Below are 23,880 nucleotides of genomic sequence, written 5' to 3' on the forward strand. Positions count from 1 at the left end.
TCAGGGGGAAAAATAAAATTAGATGTGATTTAATAGCTTTGTTATCTTTCAAAGGGCGGCGGGGATTTGTGGAGATGGACATATAAACGTGGAGGAAATCAACATCACAAAATGATAATTCAGTTAGGACGTATATGGAGACGAAAGAGGTCGCAAATGATAGGTTTCGCTAGTGCAATTGATGCAGTTTCTTTCTTATTATCTTGTTATACTTATTTAAGTTGAAAAAACAACCCCTACGTGTTGATTAACAGTGTTTCATCTTGTGGAATATGGATGTATGGAGACGAAAGACATGATGCATGATAGGTTTTGCTGGTGCGATTGACACCATTTCTTTCTTATTATCTTGTTATAGCCGAAAACAACTCCTATGTGTTGACTAAAGATGATAGTTTAGGAAAAACAACACTTGTTTGTTACAATAACCAACTTAGTTAGTTTACTTAATTTTTGTCAGATTAACTATCTATTTGTTATATTAAGGACTGAGAGTAGTATTGTCTTTATCAGATCCTTTTCGAGTTATGTGAGATTCTCTCTCTCTCTATATATATATATATATGCAAATATGATGGAATTCAACAAAAATGCATTATTTGTCTGCAAATCAAATATTGTCAAAACCTATTAAAGTATGAGAACTGAACCTGATTTAAAATTTAGTAATTTCAATTTTTTTCTTTGAGATTCTCCCATTCATCATTATCTCAACCCCCGGATCCAAATATCTCTCTCGTCTTGGAGAAAGAACAAAATGAGAGAGTTAGATGCATAGAGCAAGAAGAGACCGTGTGATAGGTTAAAACTTAGATGCGCTGCGTTGATTAATTAAATGTGCAAAAAAGACTTGTTTACGTCATTTTCAATATTAAACCAAACAAGCTTACAATGACTAACACTATCTCTGGTCCTTAATATAATACCTATTTGACTAATTTGAAAAGATTAAAAAAATTAGTTAAGTTAATTCTTTATAATAAATTGATGTTGTCTTTCCTAAAATATTTTTATTAATTATGTGTGATTAGATTATAAATTGATAGTGATTCCATGACATATGCAACCACTATAATAGAAAGCAAAATAAATAAATATTGAAAACAAAATAAATTAAAGTCATATATTTATGACCGAAATAAAAAAATCAAACTAATTCTTATATTAAGAAACGAAAGTAGTATTGTATCGCCTTGCGTTTCAATCTATTATAGCTGCATGCACTCCTTAAACTTCGATCATTGGATCAAACTCCCCGGGTCCTGAGGGGTTTAGTGTGGATGTATATAAAAGAGAGAAAAATAGCGACTTGCGGGATGGGCATTGGGCAGTTCGCATGCGGTCAAAAAAATATGGCACGCCCCAAGTTTATAGGCCCAATGGAAGCCACCATGGCTATCAACGCCAGCTAAACCATTTACTTGCGGGCCTTCAAACTAGAACTCGTAATACGGATTGGGTCCAGCCCGCTAAAAAAGACGGGCTCGGGTTGGCAATATGCCAGTCTGTCAAGGTCCGGGCTATTTCAACCCGTACTGTTTTGAACCCACTCTGCCGCTGGCTAGTTCCTTTTTTTTTTTTCTTCATATAATTCCTAATATAGTTAAAATATTTTGACCCTCAAATTCTACATGAACGATTAAACACTGCCTCTTTCATATCATTGCATAAGTAATTAAACACTTTATATATTTGTGATTTTGTGTGTAGTTATACGAAGATCATCGTCCATATTTTATTTTTCATTTATTTGTTGTGTCACTATAAAAGCCTTTATAAAATTAAATAAACATGTGATACTTATACATTTATACATAAAATATCTACTTAATTAATTTGGATAAGAAAACTAAATTACTTTGAATAAAAAAACTAGTTAAATTAATTATTTATAAAAAATATATTAGTTTTTAAAAATATATTCTTAAATTATAAATTAATCTTCACTTTATTTTATCATAACTCACTACTCAAATTTAAGATTCAAAACATAATTTTAACACTTCAAATTAAGCTTAATCTATATTAATAATAATAGTTTTTATTTTAAAAAATAAAGAATATGTAGGCGGGCTCGGGCTGGCACCTTGGCGGGCTACTTCAGCCCGCACCGTTTTGGGCCTGCACCGCCATGGGCTGGCCCATATCCGTACCGCCAGCCCACATTACCACATCTACTTCAAACTCTTCTATTTGTGAGCTCTGGAAAGACCTTTTTTTTTTTTTTTTTTTTTTTTGGTAAAATTCAAAACAGGGATGAAAATGGGAAATTACTAGATGGACCTTGAATGAGAGCGGAAGCGGGGGATGACAAGCGGAGAATAACACGAAACCTCATCGGACGTGGAGAGAGACGGTGAGGAGCGCGCGGGTGGAGATCACGTGTGAGGATGGTGACCTGAGTCGACGTCATCGCCGTGGCCAATTCGTTAATGCAACCACCCCCGCTCTGTCAGCTCATCACGTGCACTTCTCGTGCTTGCTTGTTTGCGTTCCTCTCTCCCTCGTTCAATTCAATATCTCCCTCTGTTTATCTTTATGTTTTAAAATTATTATAAACATATAAAAACATGAGATATATATATATATATTGTTAAATTTACTTCGTATTTATCACCGTTAGTATTTTAATTCCTATAAAAATATTATTTTATTCAGAAATTTAAAGAAAATAATATTAAAATGGAGAAAACATGTAATTTAAAATGATATTTTTCGTTTGTGTTTGGTTTTGCAGTAGCATTGTAGCAAACGCAGGGGGTTTGCGTCAGGAGACGAGAGTTCCTAAGAATAGGATTGCACATGAACAGGGCTGGGCAGGATAGGACCCTTACCCAATGCCCAGTCTGGAGAATGAACGAGCTAAAAAATGCAGCTCGTTGCCCAGTCTTGCTCATGAAAAGCCCTAATAAGTTTGGGTTAAGCAAATGCGAACAGGGCAGAACAGGCTTCTATATCCAACAAGTCAATATATTATATTAATTAACTAATTATTTATATCCCTCTAAATAATCTAATGTGACTTTATATTAAAATGGAAACTTGGCCTTAATTTTGTTATTACTAATTAATATACTATGAAACTACTTTTTGTAGTAGCTAAGAGGAGTGGACTATGACAAAAAATGTTGTTAGTATATTTTATTAAACTTAATTGTTTTTCTAGTCTCTAACTCTCAAAATTATTCAAAAATAAATAAGTATAACACATACTGAATATTGATACAATAATGTGTTTGATTTAAGAAATAAATATGAGGCAAATAAAATATATATAAATAAAATTATATATATTTTTGCAGGCATGGTCAAATGGGCAGGGCAGCATACCATGTCTGATGCCTAGCCCAGTCCAACAGTTTGTCCAGCCCGAATATACCCAATAGTTCTTTCAGACCATTTTTTTAGGACAGATTGAATATTTTGTTACGGGCTTGAACGGGCATATTGGACAACTAAGCTTCGTGAACACCCTCACCGAAGAGCATAATAAAGGGAGAGGAGCTGGCATTCTTACAGCTCCCGAAGAGGCAGCAGAAGCAGAAGCAAGTGCATTGAATCAGGGGATTTGCGCCTTCGTCTTTTCAGGTTTGGGGAAACCGCACTCCTCTGTTTCCCCTCATTACCACCGTACAGGTGCCCCCCTACTCTGGCACCGCAGAATTTTTCGTAGCACTATTTCGGCAACCCCGGGAATTTTGACAGATGTAAACTTAGACGGAGCAACATTCTCACTACTATTTTCGTTATTTCAGATGAAGTTGGAGAAGAAAAGATCTTCTATGGTTAAGATTATGAACAAGGTGAAATCGGCTCAAAAGAAACCTCAGGAAATGAGAAGCTCAGTTTCCGACAACCAGGCCCATCAAGTTGGCAGAAATTTCCACGGGGCTCTCTCTTTCCGCACACCAAGCCAGATGGGCTCTTTGAGTGGATGTTTCACCTGCCATGCATTTTGATGCGTCATCCTCCACTGTTTATTTCATTGTACATGTGATGCTGGGTAAATCAACCTGATCCTAGCTTAGACAACACTCATTTTCATACCTTTGATGCAATTGGTTTTAATTAATTTATTTATAGGTGTAAGCTGCTCAATCCGAGTTTTCCAAAAATTTGGAAAGTTTTGGTTTGTCAGTGTGCATCTGGAAAGTAAAATGATTTCATTGGCTGGTTGTATCCCACAGATACATGACATATTTTTTTCTTCCTGGAATCATCAAGAATCTTACAAAGCCCATGAACATTTTCTAGCTGGAGCTTCATCTAAACGTTCGATGGCCTCAAATGGCAAATTGCACTATTCATGACACTTGTGTACGATGTTCTAACAGAAGATGTAATGCTTCTGCGACCAGGTCACTGAAGAATCTAAAAGGATTATCTGCATCTGAACGAATGTTGTGCTGCGTAGAGCAGTTACTACTTTGACACTCAATTTGTGTTACTGCAGTTTTGCAGTAACATCAGCACCTGGTCTAGTATTCATTTCCGCTTTCCCAAGAAATCTATGATCTGCAGGTTGTCAAATCTAAACCACTGGATCAATTAAATGTCTTCTGAATTCGTGACATCTGAGCAATCTGGATACTCAATTGGAAACATTAATATGTTTGATCTTATAAGATACGCAGTTGAATATTTAGATTATTCACGAGTCATGATTTTGGTCGGGAGATGACAAATTATTTGATTCAAGGCTTGAATTTAGCGAACTTCAGCTGTAAGTAATCCTGAAGATCTAAATCCTCTCTGAGGAAAGCACTAATGAAAGACCCAGGTTTCCTCATCCTTGAGAGTGACTAGTTAATAACATGTACGTACTTGAGTCAATCTTTAGAAATAGGCTTCTTTTGTAAACTTCTCTGCCTCCAATCCTCGATGACTGTTCGTGGTCAAATGTAATCTAGCTACAGTAGAAAATATTATGCACGCAGCTCTATTATTTATTCTTCCCTTCAATCTTGAGCCTGAATCGGGCATCTCAATTAGAGATAACTGTTCATAAGGACCAAATGACTAGCTAGGGCATTAGTTACTAGAGACGTCAAATCTGCGTAATTACCAGTGTTGGTGAGATTTTGCCGGTGTGCTAGAGATTTTAGGGATCATGTCTATCTTGGGGGGGGGGGGGGAGACTCCAAATGATTTTGAGTCCCTTAACATCCTTCAAGTTGCAGGGATAAAAATACAACCGAAAATAACTTGAGAAATAAGAAACAGACTATCTTATAATAAAAACAGAAACACTTTAATTTCGGATGAGTACGTGAGATGGGAATTGGAATCAGTATTGATAGTAGTTCTAGTGATATGTTATCTCCTTACATTACAAATTACAAACTAGATTTTATAACTGGAGGTATTAAAATTACAATGGCTGAACACAAGTGATCAGAATATAAGGAAAATGCAATGGACGATATGTGGGGTAGTTGGATTGAGTAATGATTGATAGTTGATGCTTCATTCTTCATGCTTAATGGTTGGTTGGAGGAGGCTTCTCAATTCATAACCGGGCAAAGCCTGACCAAAGCTTTAATTTTAGGCAGCACATTTTTCACTTTGATCACTTTCCTTATTCTTACATTTCAAGCATCGCTAGTGGACTACGGAGGTCGTGGCTCTGGCGTGATCTTCGACATAGTGACCAAAGCTTCTAGAACATGCATAATTTTTTTTTTTATATATATACAATAGAACATTCATAATTATTATCATATTAATTATTTCAAAGCCTCTTAAATTGTCTTCGGTTTGGGCCTCTAAAACTACAAATTCAGTGCAACCAACTGGCAAGACCCAACGTATTAGCGATTAATTTACATTGTAAAATGAGGTCTTGTTTAATTTACGGGGTATATTATGTAATTCCCAAGAAGTCATGTGCAGAGTTTGAAATACTCGGATTAAAAAATTACAAAAACATTTTACACAATTTACAAAAAAATCTCAGTTCATAAAAGTATCACTTACTTCATAATTTCTCTTCCAAGATTTATTGTTCAAAGTTTGAAAGATTTGAATTTCAAAAAACAATAACAAAAAGTGTTTGTATAATCTTACTTTTACCAAAATTACAAAATCCTCTCCTCTACTTATAAAGCTTATAATTTAATTTAATTTTTTTACGTTGTTAGCAATATTTGTTAAAAACCGTAAAATGTTTTAATATTAAATGAATTTTATACTGTAAAAATATAATTATTCATTCACCCTTTGAAATTTGGTGATCTACTTTCTCCTCCATTTTCTAGTTTAAACAAGGTTAAATAATTTAGTGTAGTAATATTTAAATAAACCCTTATGGCTAACCCTCCTCGTCGTCGCCGTCGCCGCATATACTCATGTAGCTGTGCACTGTGCTAGCCGTAGCAACCTCATAATTCCAACAACTTGATAGGTAGTTTTGCCGTATGTAATCTTATATTTGGTCCATGATAGTGACAACTCATGGGGTCCCTCTGATGTGTGGTGGAAAAGTGAAACATTGAAATTTACACGTCTATAGCCACTTTGGTGTGGAACTTCGCCATTTATATTCTATCCGGTTTTATATTCTTCAAAAGCAGAACAGTCTTATCAAACGATGCAATATCTCATACAGTGTCAATCCGAATACTATGTAGAACTAGCCATTTATGAGGTCTTATCCTATCAGACCTTATACTCGGTTTTATTGTACACGAGGTACCATACTGCGTCCCAAATGGAGGGGAGGATGTAGATTTTAACACTACTCATCATCCAACATTACTCATCCTTGGCATCCTGTGGATTCTGGAGTTTCGTAGATGCAGCTAACGTACCCAATCGAGTAAGATTCACGTAATCCTGAATAAGGTGAGCGGATAATCCAGGAAATATCAATCCAATCAGCCTGACTATTTTCATCAACCACGTTTCTCTGTAGTCCTCACCTTCAACGAACGGGATAATAAAACCTCTAACTAGCTCCCAAGCTGCATTTATGTTCTTGGGTATTGCCCACAGCAAGGAGAAGTAGTTCTTGTTTGGCTCCTCCTCCAAAACCTGCATTTCAATATACAAAACCACAAGACTCTCAATTCATAATCACAGCAAAGCCCAACATAGAAGAAGAACACAAACCAATTGATTCAGTTCATACCTGCCCTTGATACAAGCTATTGAAGAAGACGCATGGACCAAAGTGCTTAAACAAGAGGGTTTTGTCATCGTAAGGGACCCTAGGCACGACGTCGTTGTCATAGACATACCTTACATACTTCACATCGTACTTTTCCAACTTGTCCTCCATGAATTCACCAAGCTTTTGGTCCCCAACTCTGGGCTGGCCAAACGTATAAACGCCTTCTAACTTATCCAGCAACCATGCCTCTTCGTGAAGTGTTAGAACAGTCGCAAAGAGAATGGCCAAAGCTGCGCCCAAACTGTGCCCTGTCACTATAAATTTTGCAGTCTCGTTTTGCTGCAGAATCTGTTTCAGATCTTTTCTGATTGTGTAGTATGCAAACTGCTTGTGTTCGGCCCCACTGGTTTCGTCTATCTCCTTGGGCCACCCACCATTCTTCTGGAGTCCCAAAGCCTTCATGAAGCCTGCATGGATTTTGCCCACTTTGGGAATCTCGTACCATGATATGTCTACATCTGTGATCCATTGGTCAGCATCAAATGGCTCTGTGCCCCGAAATGCAACTACGATCAAGTTGGGTTCAGACTTTGTGTCTTGGAACATGATTGCTTTGGTGGAGTCAGCTTGCTGATATTCTGCACACCATTATTTTATTTTAGTTAAAGTGGGAAAAAATTCCCCACTTGGATGTAAACTATATGCTTGTTCTACCAACTGCAACAGCGGACAAAAAAATTGATAAACGAAACTCTCGGAAAAGTTGATAATTTGATTAAGTAACACTGTTTGTCTGTTACTTCATTGATAATAATCAATCATGTGCGGAACAAAATATTTTGGGGTATTAGAGAGTGATCGGGTTAAGTCTTTATCGATTCTCTAATATGATAAAACATTTACTTGGGAAAGAATGTTCAAAAATAGTTTGTGAATGTCTCGAGTATAAGAAAGGATAAGTTCAAGGTTAAAAAAAACCAAGAAAGGAAGAGAGAAAGAAAAGAGAGTGTATTTTTTTTTTGGATGATAGAAATTATATTTAATTTGATCAAAATACATATAGAAAGTCTGGCTGCAGGCACCGTAATCTCGGGTACGATATTACTGCCAATGACAAAGTTAGAAGAGGGAAATGACTCGCCTTTAAAAAAGAAGGGGGAACCGACAAAAGTTGAGGAAGGAGTCAAATGGCTCACTTAGAGAAAAAGCAATTAATCAACAATTTGGACACTTTAATTTCAACGATTTAATTTTGTACTCATATATATTAATATAACTACTTGTTTCAAAGTTCAACTTTTAGACGTCGAGGATTAAAAAAAAAACACGTAATAATTTATTTTGCACTACAAAATTGATCTAGAATAGTATTCCTCATGTCCTAAATATAGAAACTCATTTTGTAGTATAATTTATACTGTAAAAGACCAGAGAAATAATTTTTAAGAATACAAATAATTTTAAAAAAAACAGAGAGACGAGAGGAGCCAGATTCAAACAGAGGTTTTTAGCATGAGAAATATAATATCAGTGGCTTAAAACAATTGATTAATTAAAATTTACTAACAGATCCCCCTCTTCAAATTAAGCTTTTTATAACAGGCGAAAAAAAAAAGCCTTTTATACAGTCTCACTGGCGGTAATAAAAGTACATACATAACATATGGTTATAATTAAGTAATATACAAGTAAACAGAAACCATGAAAACATGCACGGCTTTTAATCTATGAATCTATAATATTCTCCATATAATATAACATTTTTAGAAATTCACATTATTAACAAGTTTCCGCGTGAGATTATTCTAGTTAGGTCAAATAAATATATTCAAGTGATTAAACGAAGTTTAAAACGTTTGATTTCAACAAATTAAGGTTAGGCGGGAATTATATGATGCCAATATATGAGTCAGCAGATTCTAAGAATTATCGCTCATGGCTAGCCAGTCGGAACTTTCCCCTCTTCATTTGTCTTTTTCTTTTTTGTTCAAAACGTGATTTAGGCTATAAAAAGGAAAAACGCATGCATATGGAATAGGAATCATCGTAATTTAAGTAACTCAGGTTACCCCTTTTAACTGTGATGCCTGCCAGGCTGCCACACTCGAAAAGTTATATATTCTCAGAAAATCAAACAAAGAGGTTGTGTCTCCCTATTAAATATTCACTAGATTCAGATCTATTTCGTGTTTTGAAAGAAAAAATTACAGAAGCACATTCCGTGCTCATCACAATGATGAGCAGGGAGTGCTCATCGTAATTTGAACAATCCAAATCAATTTAGATCGTTTTGATATAATTTAAATTTTTTATATTTTAATCAACTTTTTGTTGTAATAGATACAGAATTTAAAATAAATATAATATCATAACTTATATATCTTTAAAAAATAAATTTATCATTAAAAAATTATATATTAAAAATTTTAAATCTGAACCATCCATATTAGATTTTGGATAGTTTAGATTGCATGATAATGATGAGTACTAAATGAAGACCCAAAAATTACTCAAGGTTTGCTTCATAGTTACCGTTCCAGAAGTTGTAGAACCTCAAGGAATCCATCTGCAATAACAATCACAAAGAAAAATAAAATTAAAAAAACAATACCCCATTCGATCATTAGAGAAAACAGTAATGAAACAAATGATGGGGTTTTTTTTTCCCGTAGCTAATATTATATAGCCCGGAGAGACAGTCATGATGAACAATAATGAGAAGAGGCAATGAAATGAACTTACATCCCAATAATCTGTGACAACAGTTTCAACGAGGTTCTGATTCTCGTCGGATAATTTAGAGGCCATCATAGACAGCATGCCTTTATACTTAGCATCCTCAGGTGTAATACTCTTGTCTAATTTCATTCGCGGGTCAAGGATTCCCGCCACCGATTTGAATTTCGCCGATGATCTCTCCGGTAATCTTACCGCTCCTGCACATATCACACCACCAACATTAATCCACATGCGCGCACATACATTGAGCCATGGAATAAGGAAGGTTTTTTAGTGAATAAATACTATATATATTTTGATCATGAGACGACGAACTAACCTCTGATAAAGTTGAACAAAAGCCTTATGAAGCCGCCATTGATTGAAACAAGGTTAAGCCACGTCTCTACCAGGGAGCCTGTTTTGGCGAGGGGCCATTTGGAGGCGAGGAGGGCCATCTGAACCACGACGGAGATGAAGAGGATCCATCGACGTCGAAATTCTGTGTATTGGAGCTCTGCGGGGCACTCGATGAACTTTCTGTTTTCTAATTTAGAAGAAAAGAGGAGGCGAATGAGATCTATCACACTCGCTTCTTCTGGCTTCAGCAACAGGTAATCGCCGTCAAAAGGTTGCTTGGATGCCATAGGTGGCTTTAATCAATGAGGAATCTTATTTAACAAAAGATAATGATGATGATGAGGATTTATATATATGAGGTGAGTCGTAGTGTCAACGTCTCAAACTTTGGACGAGGGTTTTCATTCGATCATGTTTCATTTGTGTGGTCTATATGCAAGCTAGCTAGTTAGGTCTTACCAGGTAAAACGTGAAATTTTATTGGAAAAATTACACACAAGTCCCACAGAAGAGATTTTATTCATCTAAGATCCCACAAAATGTCAAAATTACTGACAGGTTCTAAGGGACCTTAGAGTAATATATTCTGGTTGTAAAATGACTTTACTGCTCCTCACATTCTAAATTCACATTTGCTTTGTCATTGCGATTTACAACCTCAGCAGCGATTATTAACAACCCAATGAGAAGGTGTTAATAACCTAAGTAGTATTCGTTAACAACTTATTTTATAGGATCACATAACCTCCACATAAGAGTAAATTATAACCAAATAATATAATACAACAACTTTAACACTAAAATGGGAAGCTTTTCGAAGCCATTAAGAACTTTAACTAAATCTACTAGGATTATGGAAAAATTTTAATGCCGAGATCCATTAACAACTTCAACGGTAAGTATTAATAACCCAAGGAGAGTTGTTGACAATCTAGGCAGTGTCTGTTAACAACTGACTTTATAGGATAATATAACCTCTAACAACTATATGAGATTAACTTTAACACTATTTAGTTATAATTTAGTTAGTTTAGTTAGTTATAGTTAGAGGTTATATTATCCTATAAAGTTAGTTGTTAACAAACACTGTTGAGGTTGTTAACAGTTCTCCTTAGGTTATTAATACTCACCGTTGAGATTGTCAATGGATCTCCGCATTAAAATTTTGCTATAATCCTATTGGGTTTAGTTAAAATTCTTAATGATTTCAAAAAAACTTCCCATTTTAGTATTAAAGTTGTTGTATTATATTATTTGGTTATAATTTACCCTTATGTGGAGGTTATCTGATCCTATAAAGTAAGTTGTTAACGGATACTGCTTAGGTTGTTAACACCTTCTCATTAGGTTGTTAATAGTCACTGCCGAGATTGTAAATCGTAATGACAGAGCAAATATGAATTTGGAATGTGAGCGGCAGTAATGTCATTTTACAAATAGAATATATTATTCTAAGGTCCCTTGGGACCTGTCAGTAATTTTGACATTTCGTTTCGTGAGACCTTAGATGAATAAAATCTCTTACGTGGGATCTGTACGTAATCTTCCCAATTTGATTTTACAATAATATTGGAGGGTTAATTTCCTCAACTGAACAAATCATCATCAATTGAATAATGACTTGTATTATTCTGATATTTTCTTTCGCTAGCGGGGCCTATCCAACATAATAGTAATACTGAACGACAATGTAATTTAATTAATTATAATTGCTTTAGCGTTCAATTGATTTCTGTTTACTTCTTTTATGGTTAGTTACTAATATAAAAGAATTAAACGATGAGCTTCAGTTTATATATAATACTAAGCCCTAACTAGATTGAGAACAAGAGTTTTGTTATTAATAATTTATTAAGTTAAATGAATACTGAAAGTTAAATTAGTAGTGATGGAGCTAATCATCATTTAATACATATAATATACGATCATATATTTGCCAAAACACCTTTTTGGATCATTGTCTTCTTCCAACTCATCTTTCCTTGTCCTTTCCAATTTTCGTCCCCTCATTTCTCTCCCCCCTAGTTTTGGTTTTCCACCAGAAGAAAATATCACGATGAGGACTTGTCATGATTGTATCTTTTTGATAAGTCGATACGGATAACGGATTGTTGAGAATTCGCAAAGGTTTATTTCCACGCATAGCGTGCAAAGGAATAATATTGCAGGCGATTGCATTATATTACGCATATATATAATGAATGATTTTGAAAATTTGGGAAAAAAATTATGTAATTGTGGAAGATGTTTTATAATTTTTTTATTTGTTACATGATTAAAAGAACTCGTTCCGGCTTCATTAAATATGTAAAGCATGTTTTTTTTTTTTAAATATACCTTTATCAATAAAGAGAACAAGTAAAAAGATGTTATAAATGAATTAAAGAAGAAAGAGAATATATGATTAGGGTAAAATTAGGAAAACATTTATTAAATACTTAGAGAAAAGTGAATGCTATTTTATAAAAAATTCAAACCTCTTTAACAAAGTTTATCTTATATTTTAAACTAGAGGCAGTATATGATTAAAAGAACTCGGTCCAGCTTCATTATATGATAAATAATATGTCATATACATGTAGATTAGAAGTTGAAGGAAATAATAATCCAGGCCAAGCTAGCGAAACGCGGTCACATAATTAATTATTAAGCAGAAAGTCAATGTTAATTTCTTCTAAGCGGTGTTTGGCTTGTGTTCTATGCCGTAGATTCCTCCATATGCAAATGGCCTATTACAATATTTCATTATTTAGTATTTGTACTGATCAACAAGAGATCCACTTTCTTCTCATTTCATTGAGATCTATTTTTAAAGTCGAACTTTGCTTGAATATTCCCCGCGTCAATAATTGTCCCCTCCTGCAGTCTGAAAAAATAAAAACAAAATAAAGAAAGCTGAGGATGAACCAGGTACATACGTTTATACATACTCGATTTGAAGATCAATAATAAAAAGAGTGAAAGCAAGGGGGATTTGATTATACATACGTTTATACATGAGAGAGTAAAGGTTAATTATTCAGCATTGATCAGCCGCCACTTAATTTGAAAGTCATGCGTGGGATGCTTGAACGAAGGTGGCCGGGGAGCCTAAAATATTAGTAAGGTTGAGATTATATATCCGTATAATTAAATCTCGCACTGATTATCGGACGTGTTAAGACAGTTACATTTGATTATTGTTGGGTTATGTCAAATCATTGTTCCAATTCTAAGCCGCCACGCGTACGATGTATATAAATAATAACCACTCTACCAATTAGAGGAAGTCTTTATCCGAATCTCATCTTTATTTGACTGTTTTTTATCACACGTGTTTTTTTTTTTTTTTAGGTTTAGGCGTGAGGACCATTAACGTGCGTAGCTTCAATCAGGGGCAAAAACTAATCATCCCAATAACAAGAATTCAAAGAGTGACCATACACGCCACGCCCCAGTTTTTGTCACTGAGCAGAATACCGAAGAATGCATTAACCTCGAGGATAATGTGTTTTTAGTGATTTCCATGAATTTCTACTTCACTTGTATGGTCTGGACTCTTATAATTCTTAACTCTGCAATAACGTCATTTAGCGCTAATTTCCAAATAAAAAATATAGGTGATTCGAGATGAGCAAGCATCAGAAATATAAAGCGCTTAAGATGGCCTCTTATTTATTTATTTATTTGCAATCTTAAATCTTAAATTTTTCGTAACTCCTAAAGTTGAGAAGTCGAGAATGAAAGGCTTAGTGTAAATACATATGATTACAAAATTATTTCCCATGAGCCTATTAAAACAATCTAGTCATACTCGTACCCTTATCAACCAGATCAAGTTCTAACTGCGCAACGAGTTCTTAATTTCCGTGAATTTTCATATATAGATTTCTTCTATGTTTCATACTCGGCTTCACGTAACTTCTAAACCTCGATTCCAAACTTAAATGAGAAAAGAAAAATATTATTTTAGCTGAATATATTATGTAATTGATGGGCAAAATTTTTAAGTTGAGCCGCTGTTTATTTCGAACTGAATGGATTTCCATGAAGGAAATGATTATTGATGCAGAGAAAGAAACAGATCTTCAGTATTGGCTGGGTTAGTTGCCAAATAGTCTAGCCCAGAATATAATTCATTCATTTTTTTAATTAAGTAAAATGGAATAGCAATTAAAAGGAATTCATCATTGACATCCCATATACAGTTGTTGGAATGCACTCAGCATTATCTTTGTATAAATTAATAATCAGAACATTAATATTATTTTGCATTCTGAATGATTCAAGATAAAAACAAAAATTTAGGAAATTAATAAGACAATATTTGAATTTCTCAATTTACATATAAAAAATCTATACATGATTTACAGGCAATACTCATTTTAAATATATGCATCGGATTCAAATTTAAACACACATATGGAGTTGAAGCCAAGTCATTTTTAACCCCTGTAATACTCATACATGTGCAAAACTAAATCTATAATATTTTAGGTATGTCTGCACTATATGAAATTTAAATGTTATATTGCCTTGGAATGAAATTTAAAGAAAGAACTTTGAACAAAACAAAAAAAAGAAGTTTGAAGAAAGAACAAATCCACCCCACCTAATTTAGGGCACCCTTGTTCTTGCATCATTTCCCGTATGATATACGAAAAAGAGGGTCATAATGACACGACAGGCTCCGTTACCTTTGAAGAAATTAATTTTCGCTCTTCCTGTTACTGGCTGATGAGCTGAAAATAATTAATTAAACAGTAATATAATGAAGGATACGCAATGTGTTGATTTAACATTCGTATTATCTTTCACAGTTTTGTCATCTCCGGGTTACGTTGCGTGAACCAGTGGGTGTGATTTCCTTTGCTCCATATTAGTGATCAAAATAGTAATCTAATTTAGTATGTGGTGAATAGAGTAGAAATAGGTCGCATGATATAGGTTTTCGTTGAAGCAATTGATACTTTATCTTCCTTGTCCTGATACTAACTTTCAGGGGGGGGGGAATAAAATTAGATGTGATTTATTATTATATCGCTGATTTAACAGTTTTATTATCTTTCAAAGATTGGGCGGTGGGAATTTGCGGAGATGGACATATAAACGTGAAGGAAACCAACATCACAAAATGATAATTCAGTGAGGATGTATTTGGAGACGAAAGAGGTCGCAAATGATAGGTTTCGCTAGTGCAATTGATGCAGTTTCTTTCTTATTATCTTGTACTACTTGAGTTGAACAAACAACCCCTACGTGTTGATTAACAATGTTTCATCTTGTGGAAAATAAATGCATCAAGACGAAAGACGTGACATGTGATAGGTTTTGCTGGTGCAACTGATACCGTTTCTTTCTTATTATCTTGTTATAGCCGAAAACGACTCCTACGTATTAAAGATAATAATTTAAGAAAAATAACACTCATTTGTCACAAATAACCAACTTAACTAGTTTATTTATTTTTTTTCAGATTAACTATCTAGTTTTTATATTAAAGATCACAAGTATTATTATCTTTATCATATTCTTTTCGAGTTGTGTGAGATTCTATATGCAAATGTGATGAAATTCAACAAAAATGCATTATTATCTGCAAAACAAGTATTGTGAAAACTTATTAAAGTATGAGAACCAACACCTAATTTAAAAGGGAAAATGACACTAAAATACCACTTGAATTCCAAAAAGATACATAAGGGACCTGAATAAGCAAAATGACAAAGAAGGCATCAGGTACCAATCTGGAATTTTGATTTTTGGCCTAAAGACTGAATTGCCCTTATTGTGTTCGCCTCCTCCCAGCGAAAGCAATTCCCCCTACTCGGCGAAAGAGAAACTGCCCCCACTTGGCGAAACCAATCCATCTACTCGGTGAAACTAATCCCTCCCCTCAGTGAAACCGAATCCCTCTACTCGATGAAACCAATCCCTCCACTTCACGAAACCGAACCCCCTCCAGTTGACGAAACTAAATCCTTCGCATCACCATTCTGTAGAGATTGTTGATTTGGTGGGTTTTGGTTGTGGGAAAGAGGATTTGTAGTGAGAGAGGGAGTGAACCGAAGCGGAAAGATGAAGCGGAAATCAGAAAACTGACAAGCAATTACGTAACGTAACTGCTGTCATATGCCTGCTGGTTTTTGGTAAATCCCATTACGTGAATGGTAAATTTCACTATACATGTAGTTAATTATGAATTTTACAAAATACATATTGTGATTTACAACTTTTGTAGTGAAAGTGACTACTTTGTTAATGGGTTTTACAACCTGTTTTCAGGAGATAAACAACTTGTTTGTAAAAACTAATAAAAGTGACAACTTTTGTAGTCACGTTGAATTAACTGGTTGCAAAAGCCATTTAAGAAGTGGTCATTTTCACTATAAAAGTTGTAAATATCACTGTGTGTTTTGTAAAATTCAGCGTCAAATTTTATTAATTTTTAGAAACAAGTTGCTCATCCCCTGAAAAGAGGTTGCAAAACTCATTTAAGAAATGGTCATTTTCACTATAAAAGTTGTAAATATCACTGTGTGTTTTGTAAAATTCAGCGTCAAATTTTATTGATTTTTAGAAACAAGTTGCTCATCCCCTGAAAAGAGGTTGCAAAACTCATTTAAGAAGTGGTAATTTTCACTACAAAAGTTGTAAATATCACTGTGTGTTTTGTAAAATTCAGCATGGAATTTTATTGGTTTTTAGAAACAAGTTGCTCATCTCCTGAAAAGAGGTTGCAAAACTCATTTAAGAAGTGGTAATTTTTACTACAAAAGTTGTAAATATCACTGTGTGTTTTGTAAAATTCAGCATGGAATTTTATTGGTTTTTAAAAACAAGTTGCTCATCCCCTGAAAAGAGGTTGCAAAACTCATTTAAGAAGTGGTAATTTTCACTACAAAAGTTGTAAATATCACTCTCTGTTTTGTAAAATTCAGCATGGAATTTTATTGGTTTTTAGAAACAAGTTGCCAATTCCTTGAAAAGAGGTTGCAAAACTCATTTAAGAAGTGGTAATTTTCACTACGAAAGTTGTAAATCTCACTATGTGTTTTGTCAAATTTAGTAGGAAATTTTATTAGTTTTTAGAAACAAGCTGCCCATCCCCTGAAAACAAGTTACAAAACCCATTGAATAAGTGGTCATTTTTACTACGGAAGTTGTAAATCCCACTATACGTTTTGTCAAATTTAGCGTAAAATTTTATTAGTTTTTACAAACAAGTTGTTTATCTCCTGAAAACAGGTTGCAAAACCTATTAACAAAGTAGTCACTTTCACTACAAAAGTTGTAAATCACAATATGTATTTTGTAAAATTCATAATTAACTACAGGTATAGTGAAATTTACCATTCACGTAATGGGATTTACTAAAAACCAGCAGGCATATGACAGCAGTTACGTTACGTAATTGCTTGCTGATTTCTGCTTCGGTTCACTCCCTCTTTCACTACAAATCCTCTTTCCCACAACCAAAATCAACAATCTCTACAGAATGGTGATGCGAAGGAGTAAGATAATAGCATTTCCAACATTCTTCTTTCCTTCTTCCCGCATTTCATCAGCATCGGTCTTCCTCTCTCCTTTTTCTCACTGCGTTGGTCTTCCTCTCTCCTTTCTCTCACTTTTAGCTTTCGGTCTTCCCGCATTCATCAGGGCATTTTGGTCTTTTGGCCGAAAATATGAATTCCAGATTGGTACCCAGTGCCTTATTTGTCATTTTGCTTATTCAGGTCCCTTATCTGTCTTTTTAGAATTCAAGTGGTATTTTATTGTCATTTTCCCAATTTAAAATCTAATAATTTCAATTTTTTTTTGCCGTGACATTCTCCCATTCATCATCATCTAAGCCCCCGGATGCATATATTTCTGTCTTGTCTTGTCGAGCATAATGCAGAGAGTAGGAAGAGGTCGCGTGATAGGTTAAAACTTAGATGCGATGCGTTGATTAATTAAATGTGAGAAGAAAAAAAGATTTGTTTACATCATTTTCGATAAAACCAGACAAGCTTACAATGACTAATACTACTTCCAATCCTTAATATAAGATCTATTTGACTAATTTAAAAAGATTAAAAAAGTTAATTACGTTGATTATTTATAATAAATTAATATTATCTTTTCTAAAATATTTTTATTAGTCATGTGTTTAAATTACAAATTGATAGTAACTCTATGACATATGCAACCACTATAGGAATTACTATAGGGCAAAATAATTGAAATCTTATATTTAGAACTAAAATAAAAAAATTAAACTAGCTCTTGTATTAGAGACTGGAGGTAGTATTGTGTTGCACTGCATTTCAATCTATTATAGCCGCATGCACTCCTTAAACTTCGATCATTTGGGATCAAACTGCCTAGGTCTTTAGGGGTTTTGTGGATGTATATAAAAGAAAGAAAAATAGCGACTGAAGTGGGATGGGCACTGTGCAGCTCTATTTTTTTTTTTTTCCTAAGCATATATATCTTTTTTATTATGGGTAATTTTATTTTAGGTACGGTTGAGTTTTTTTCTTTCTTTTTTTTGGGAGGCACAGGTATTTTCTTATTGAAGACAATCATGTTTGAAGTACTATCGAGCACTAAATGTGGGCACCTCTTATAGTAAGGATTCAAACCTTGATTCATCATATTATGAGAGAATAACTTTTTTTACTAGACACAACCCTGACAGGTATAATCAAGTACTCCTCCGGTCCTTAATATAAGGCCCAATTAGTGAGTTGATTTTGATCCTAAATATAAGAACCATTTTTCATATTTATCAATTATTTCTAAATTACCCTTATGGATACTCTTTCAACCATAATCAAGTAGAAGAGAAAGATGGGGTATTAAGAAATATGATTATGATATTTGAGGAAAAACGTGTCATATTTCTTATAATTAACTAACTTACCTAACTTCCTTAATCTAATCAAATTAGTTAAATGGGTCTTATATTAAAGACAGGAGGAGTATTAAATATGAAGGTATGAAATTAAATGAAATTAAATATGCTGCGCCAATACTCGAAAACATATGCCGCACCCCAAGTTTATAAGCCCAGTGGAAGCCACAATGTTTTGGGGTCTAACGTTTTTTGTTGGACCCATGACATAACCGAGTATTAAAAATGGAAGTATCAAATTAAATAGGCCGCGCCTTCACTGGAAAAGATATGCTGCACCCCAAGTTTATAGGCCCAATGGAAGCCACCATGGCTATCAACGCCGGCCTTCAAGTTCAAACTCTTTTATTGGTGAGCTCTGGAAAGGCCTTTTCATTTTTATTTTGTAAAATTCAAAACAGAGATGAAAATGGGAAATTACTAGATGGACCTTGAATGAGACTGGAAGGGGGGGATGAGAAGTGGAGAATAACACGAAACCTCATCGGACGTGGAGAGAGACAGGGAGGAGCGTGCGGGTGGAGATCACGTGGGAGGATGGTGACCAGAGTCGACGTCATCGCCGTGCCCAATTCGTAAAAGCAACCACCCCCCCCTCTGTCAGCTCATCACGCACACTCCTCGTGCTTGCTTGTTTGCGTTCCTCTCTCTCCCATTCAATTCGGTCTCTCCCTCTGTTTATCTTTATGTTTTAAAATTATTGAGAACATTTAAGAACATGACATATATATTATTAAATTTACTTCGCATTTATTACCATCAGTATTTTAATTATAAAGATATTATTTTATTCAGAAATTTGAAGAGAATAATATTAAAATGGAGAAAACATGTAATTTAAAATGATATTTTTAGTTTGTGTTTGGTTTTGCAGTAGCGTTGTAGCAAAGGCAGGGGGTTTGGGTCAGAAGACGAGAGTTCCTAAGAGCGTAATGAAGGGGGAGGAGCTGCTGGGATTCTTACAGCTCCCGAAGAGGCAGCACAAGCAGAAGCAGAAGCAAGTGCATTGAATCAGGGGATTTGCGTCTTCGCCTTTTCAGGTTTGGGGAAACCGCACTCCTCTGTTTCACCCCATTACCACCGTACAGGTGTCCCCCTACTCCGGCGCCACAGAATTTTCGTGTTCCCACGTTCTCTCTTTCACATTCCCACTTCCATCAATACCGACTCTGTTTGCTATCTCAATTTTATAAGTATGTTTTATATAAATTAAGATAAAATTTTTTTACATATTTATTTTAATTCCGTAAATCATAATTAAAAAACTATTTATAAACTATCCCCATAATCTATTCCCTTGTCTCTTCTCCTCCCTCCACACCCCCTGCGCCCCGGCTTCAATTTATAAATGCGAAGATTAAATTCCTTTTAAAAGACTTATTTATATTTATTTTTCTAATCTAGTTCCTTTATAAAATAAACCTGTAAGGGTATTCAACTATATCCTGTCCTAATATCTTGTCCCTGTAGGACAAGGATGTCTGTCCCAATATTTTTTTGTGTGTCTATAGATTCATTTTATTTGTCACCATAATAGTATCATGATAATAATAATATATCTCTGGTCAAAAAAAAAATCATGATAATAATATATATTTACCAATCATTATTTCAATTATTTGTTTATAAAGTATTCTGTATGAGTTATATGATATTCTTTGTAATAAACATTTTAAGTTTGTTTTTCCCCAATATTACAAAAAACATTATTTGTCAATTTTAATTACTACCAACTTTTCCTAATTTTTATCTATGCATAATTTTGTTATGACTTTTTATACTTGATATGTAGTTTAAATTTTTAAATTAAAAAAGAGATAAGACATTCTTATCCTGTCCTGACTATGTCCCTTTCTTACAGGAATAAATACTACTAGGACAAACAAGACGAGACACGGGACAAAAAAAACTGTCATGTCCCAAATATCAGGACAGAGTTGTCCGTGTCTCGTCCCGTCTCATGAACGCTTTTAGAATTTATCAAATCTCCTTTAAAATAAACGGCTTGAAATCTAGAAAATTGTACGCTCTGCCCTCATTCCCACATAAAGACGTTGAAAATGTCACACATTTTCCTCCGAGTCACAAAGATTGGGTGCTGCAACTCCATTAGGATTTCATTCTCATGGTCCTTATCGTTAACTCCTTGTATGATCGCCACTAGGGATTTTTTTTGCATTGCTTAGCTTTATCGTTTTTCAATAGGCCAATGAAGAAAAACAGTCAAATACAAAATAGAGACTTAAAGATCTTTATTCGATCAGTTACTACTATTTAGATTCTATTATAATCATGCAAGCATCTAGGTTATTCAGCACTTTTTATTAATTTGCGTGCATATTTCAAGCCCAAAGGAGGGGGGATGTTAGCAAGAATTTAATACAGTGGCCAGAAGAAGGATAATTCCCAACTAGAGAACTAGAATACTAACTACAGTGAACAACAAATATAAATAAAATCCATATATATAGCTTGTTTATGCTCAATAATAAATTACAAATACATATAAGTGGCGTTAATTAATATTAATATGCTACCACGCATCATGTCCGAAATGCGGAACATCTTGAGTAGGAAATTGGCAAGGTTTTGATGGGATGGCAAGATACGAGGAGGAAGATGCAGTGGACATTGCCACAGGAAATCCTATCCCTGGAGGCTTCCGGCCTGCAGCCCGTTCCAATGACTGAACCTGAGACTTGAGAAATTTCACATAGTGAATGGCTTCATCTAGCATGGAAGCTGTGTCCATCTTCGTCCCTCCCGGAACCAGTCTCTGCAGTATCCTTATCCTCTCGCTGATCCTCTCTCTACGGTGGCGAGCCGCCACACTCTGAGGATCCTTTGAGATCTTCACGTTCCTTCGCTTTGGTGGCTTCACTGACTCGGGGTCTATGTGTATCGGCTGCATCACCGCTATCCTGAATATCATCTCCCTCATCGCCGCCATCGACATCCCTTTCTCCGATGCTCTACTGCACCCGTTTCCTCCGCACGGTGGCGGATCTCGCTCTTGGTGAAGCGTCGGAGTAGGGTTAGTAAAGGAAATTGTAGCAGACTGTAAACTATTGAAGGAGGACGACGATGTCACGGGAGAGTTGTCCAAAAAATGTAGCATAGTTCCGTGTATGTCGGTGTCCGTCCTAGCAGCCACCGGGGAGAGCTCAGGCAGTGCAAAGTCATCGGAAACAACGTCGTGGTAGGCTCCAGAGAATTCAGGAAGGTGCATCATCATCGTCATCGTGTCCATCTGATCGTACTGGTCCGAAGTGGATGACTCCAACAGGTCCTTACTGTTCATTTACGTGTTAAATATGGTTTAACCCCACCGCTAAGAGGGAAGAAAAAAATTGAAGTGGATGGAGAAGAGGCGGGAGAAGACAGGTGAGGTTAAAATGGGATCAGAAACAGAGGTGAGAAAGTAATTGATAGGATGGAGAGGTATTTAAGGTGGCGTGACTGAGAAGAACTGGGGAAATCAGAAGACGAACAGAGAGATGGGAAAGATGAAAGAGAAGAGCAGTGAAGTGGTAGTTTAATGGCAGAATGTGCAGGAAGGCTTAGACTCATATGATAAAGAAGGAACTATAAGGATACTGAAAAAAATCGATTTGGTGGTGATGTCCAGAACGGAATGGCAAAGAATCAATATCTCAGGGGAGGGGCTACTGTGTCTTATATATAAAAAGCGGTTCAAGCACAAATATTATTTAATTATAATTTATTATAATTATAGAGGCAGGCCTTCTTTATTCCTTCGCAATGGATGCTGCTTTTCTTGAAATGTTAATGTTTCAGACTTCCTAATTTGGAAAGAATACACTTTTGAGAATAGGGAGAAAAAAAATCAGTGGGTAATAAATTACTTTTCTCTCCGGTTCTAATATCTCCCTCTTGTCGTTATTATAAGATCACATGTAGAAAATTCTTTTATGCTTTTTATAAGATCCTATAATATTTTGAATGGGTATTAAATATCTTTTCATATATACCCATGTTTAATAAGGCGATTGTGAGAGTAAAAAATTAATATAATGTTAGAATTTAGTGTGATTAATGACGGTAATATTAGAAATATCACTTGAATTATATGACAAATTTAATGTTTTTAGCTGTTTTTATTGGCATGTGTGAATTAGTTGGTTGCTCTTATAACAAGTATCAGAATGAATATATGATAAGGTTTTAAAGCATTATTTGATCATTAAATATCAACAGAGATGCGTTATTTTAGTGAAGAGCAGATTTTTTTTAAGAAAAAAAAATTGACAGTTTAAAAATATTGAATTGTAAAATTAGTTAACTTTGGTTTTATAAATAAAACCAAAGGAAATACGTCAAAAGGCGTTAGCTAGGGCGGGCGCCATATGAGCCATTGAATTTGAAGGACATATCTTTAGTGATAAGAGGGCATCATGAGGAAGATCTATTTGTCCAAGAATATATTACACGAGAGGAGCAACGCTCGGCGCAAGTGATAGGCCTCCATACATATAAAACTAAATCTTGACCTAATTAGAATAATCAAACTGATGGATAATGAAATGTACGGGAGTCAACGGATGAATAGAAAAATGCGTGTAAGTGGGGAGCTGAAGCCTAATAACGCTTAAGAGCACGCCACCCCTGATTAGCCCTTAAACAACACCCAGTTCCTTTGAAAGACAGGAGGAGGAGGGACCCACAGGTGTCAGGAATCTCAGCATGCCCATTTAGTCGAATAAATTAATTTGTTTGAAGGATTTATATGTGTTTTAGATGGAAAGGAGGAGGGAAGGGGGGAGAGAGCGTGAGGATTGAATGGGGTTGGGAT

General features: G+C 35.0%; 2 protein-coding genes across 2 annotated transcripts; both read right to left on the bottom strand.

The window, feature by feature from the left end:
- Positions 1 to 6,702: 6,702 nt before the first annotated feature.
- On the bottom strand, positions 6,703 to 10,476 carry LOC114761699 (uncharacterized). Its single transcript, XM_028951127.1, has 5 exons — positions 10,170 to 10,476; positions 9,854 to 10,047; positions 9,644 to 9,677; positions 7,130 to 7,749; positions 6,703 to 7,032 (listed from the first exon to the last, which is right to left on the bottom strand). Exons 1-5 carry the CDS (start codon positions 10,474 to 10,476, stop codon positions 6,754 to 6,756), a joined length of 1,434 nt encoding a protein of 477 aa, XP_028806960.1. The 3' UTR covers positions 6,703 to 6,753.
- Positions 10,477 to 21,518: 11,042 nt separating this feature from the next.
- Positions 21,519 to 22,668, bottom strand: LOC114761612 (transcription factor HEC1-like). The gene has a single exon (XM_028951023.1). The coding sequence runs from the start codon at positions 22,366 to 22,368 to the stop codon at positions 21,601 to 21,603; it is 768 nt and encodes a 255-aa protein (XP_028806856.1). The 5' UTR covers positions 22,369 to 22,668; the 3' UTR covers positions 21,519 to 21,600.
- Between the last annotated feature and the right edge of the window lie 1,212 nt (positions 22,669 to 23,880).

The sequence above is a fragment of the Neltuma alba genome, unplaced genomic scaffold (genome assembly GCF_004799145.2).
Source record: "Neltuma alba isolate B1F8T4 unplaced genomic scaffold, ASM479914v2 tig00011128_pilon, whole genome shotgun sequence".
In the NCBI taxonomy this organism is placed as follows: Eukaryota; Viridiplantae; Streptophyta; class Magnoliopsida; order Fabales; family Fabaceae; genus Neltuma; species Neltuma alba.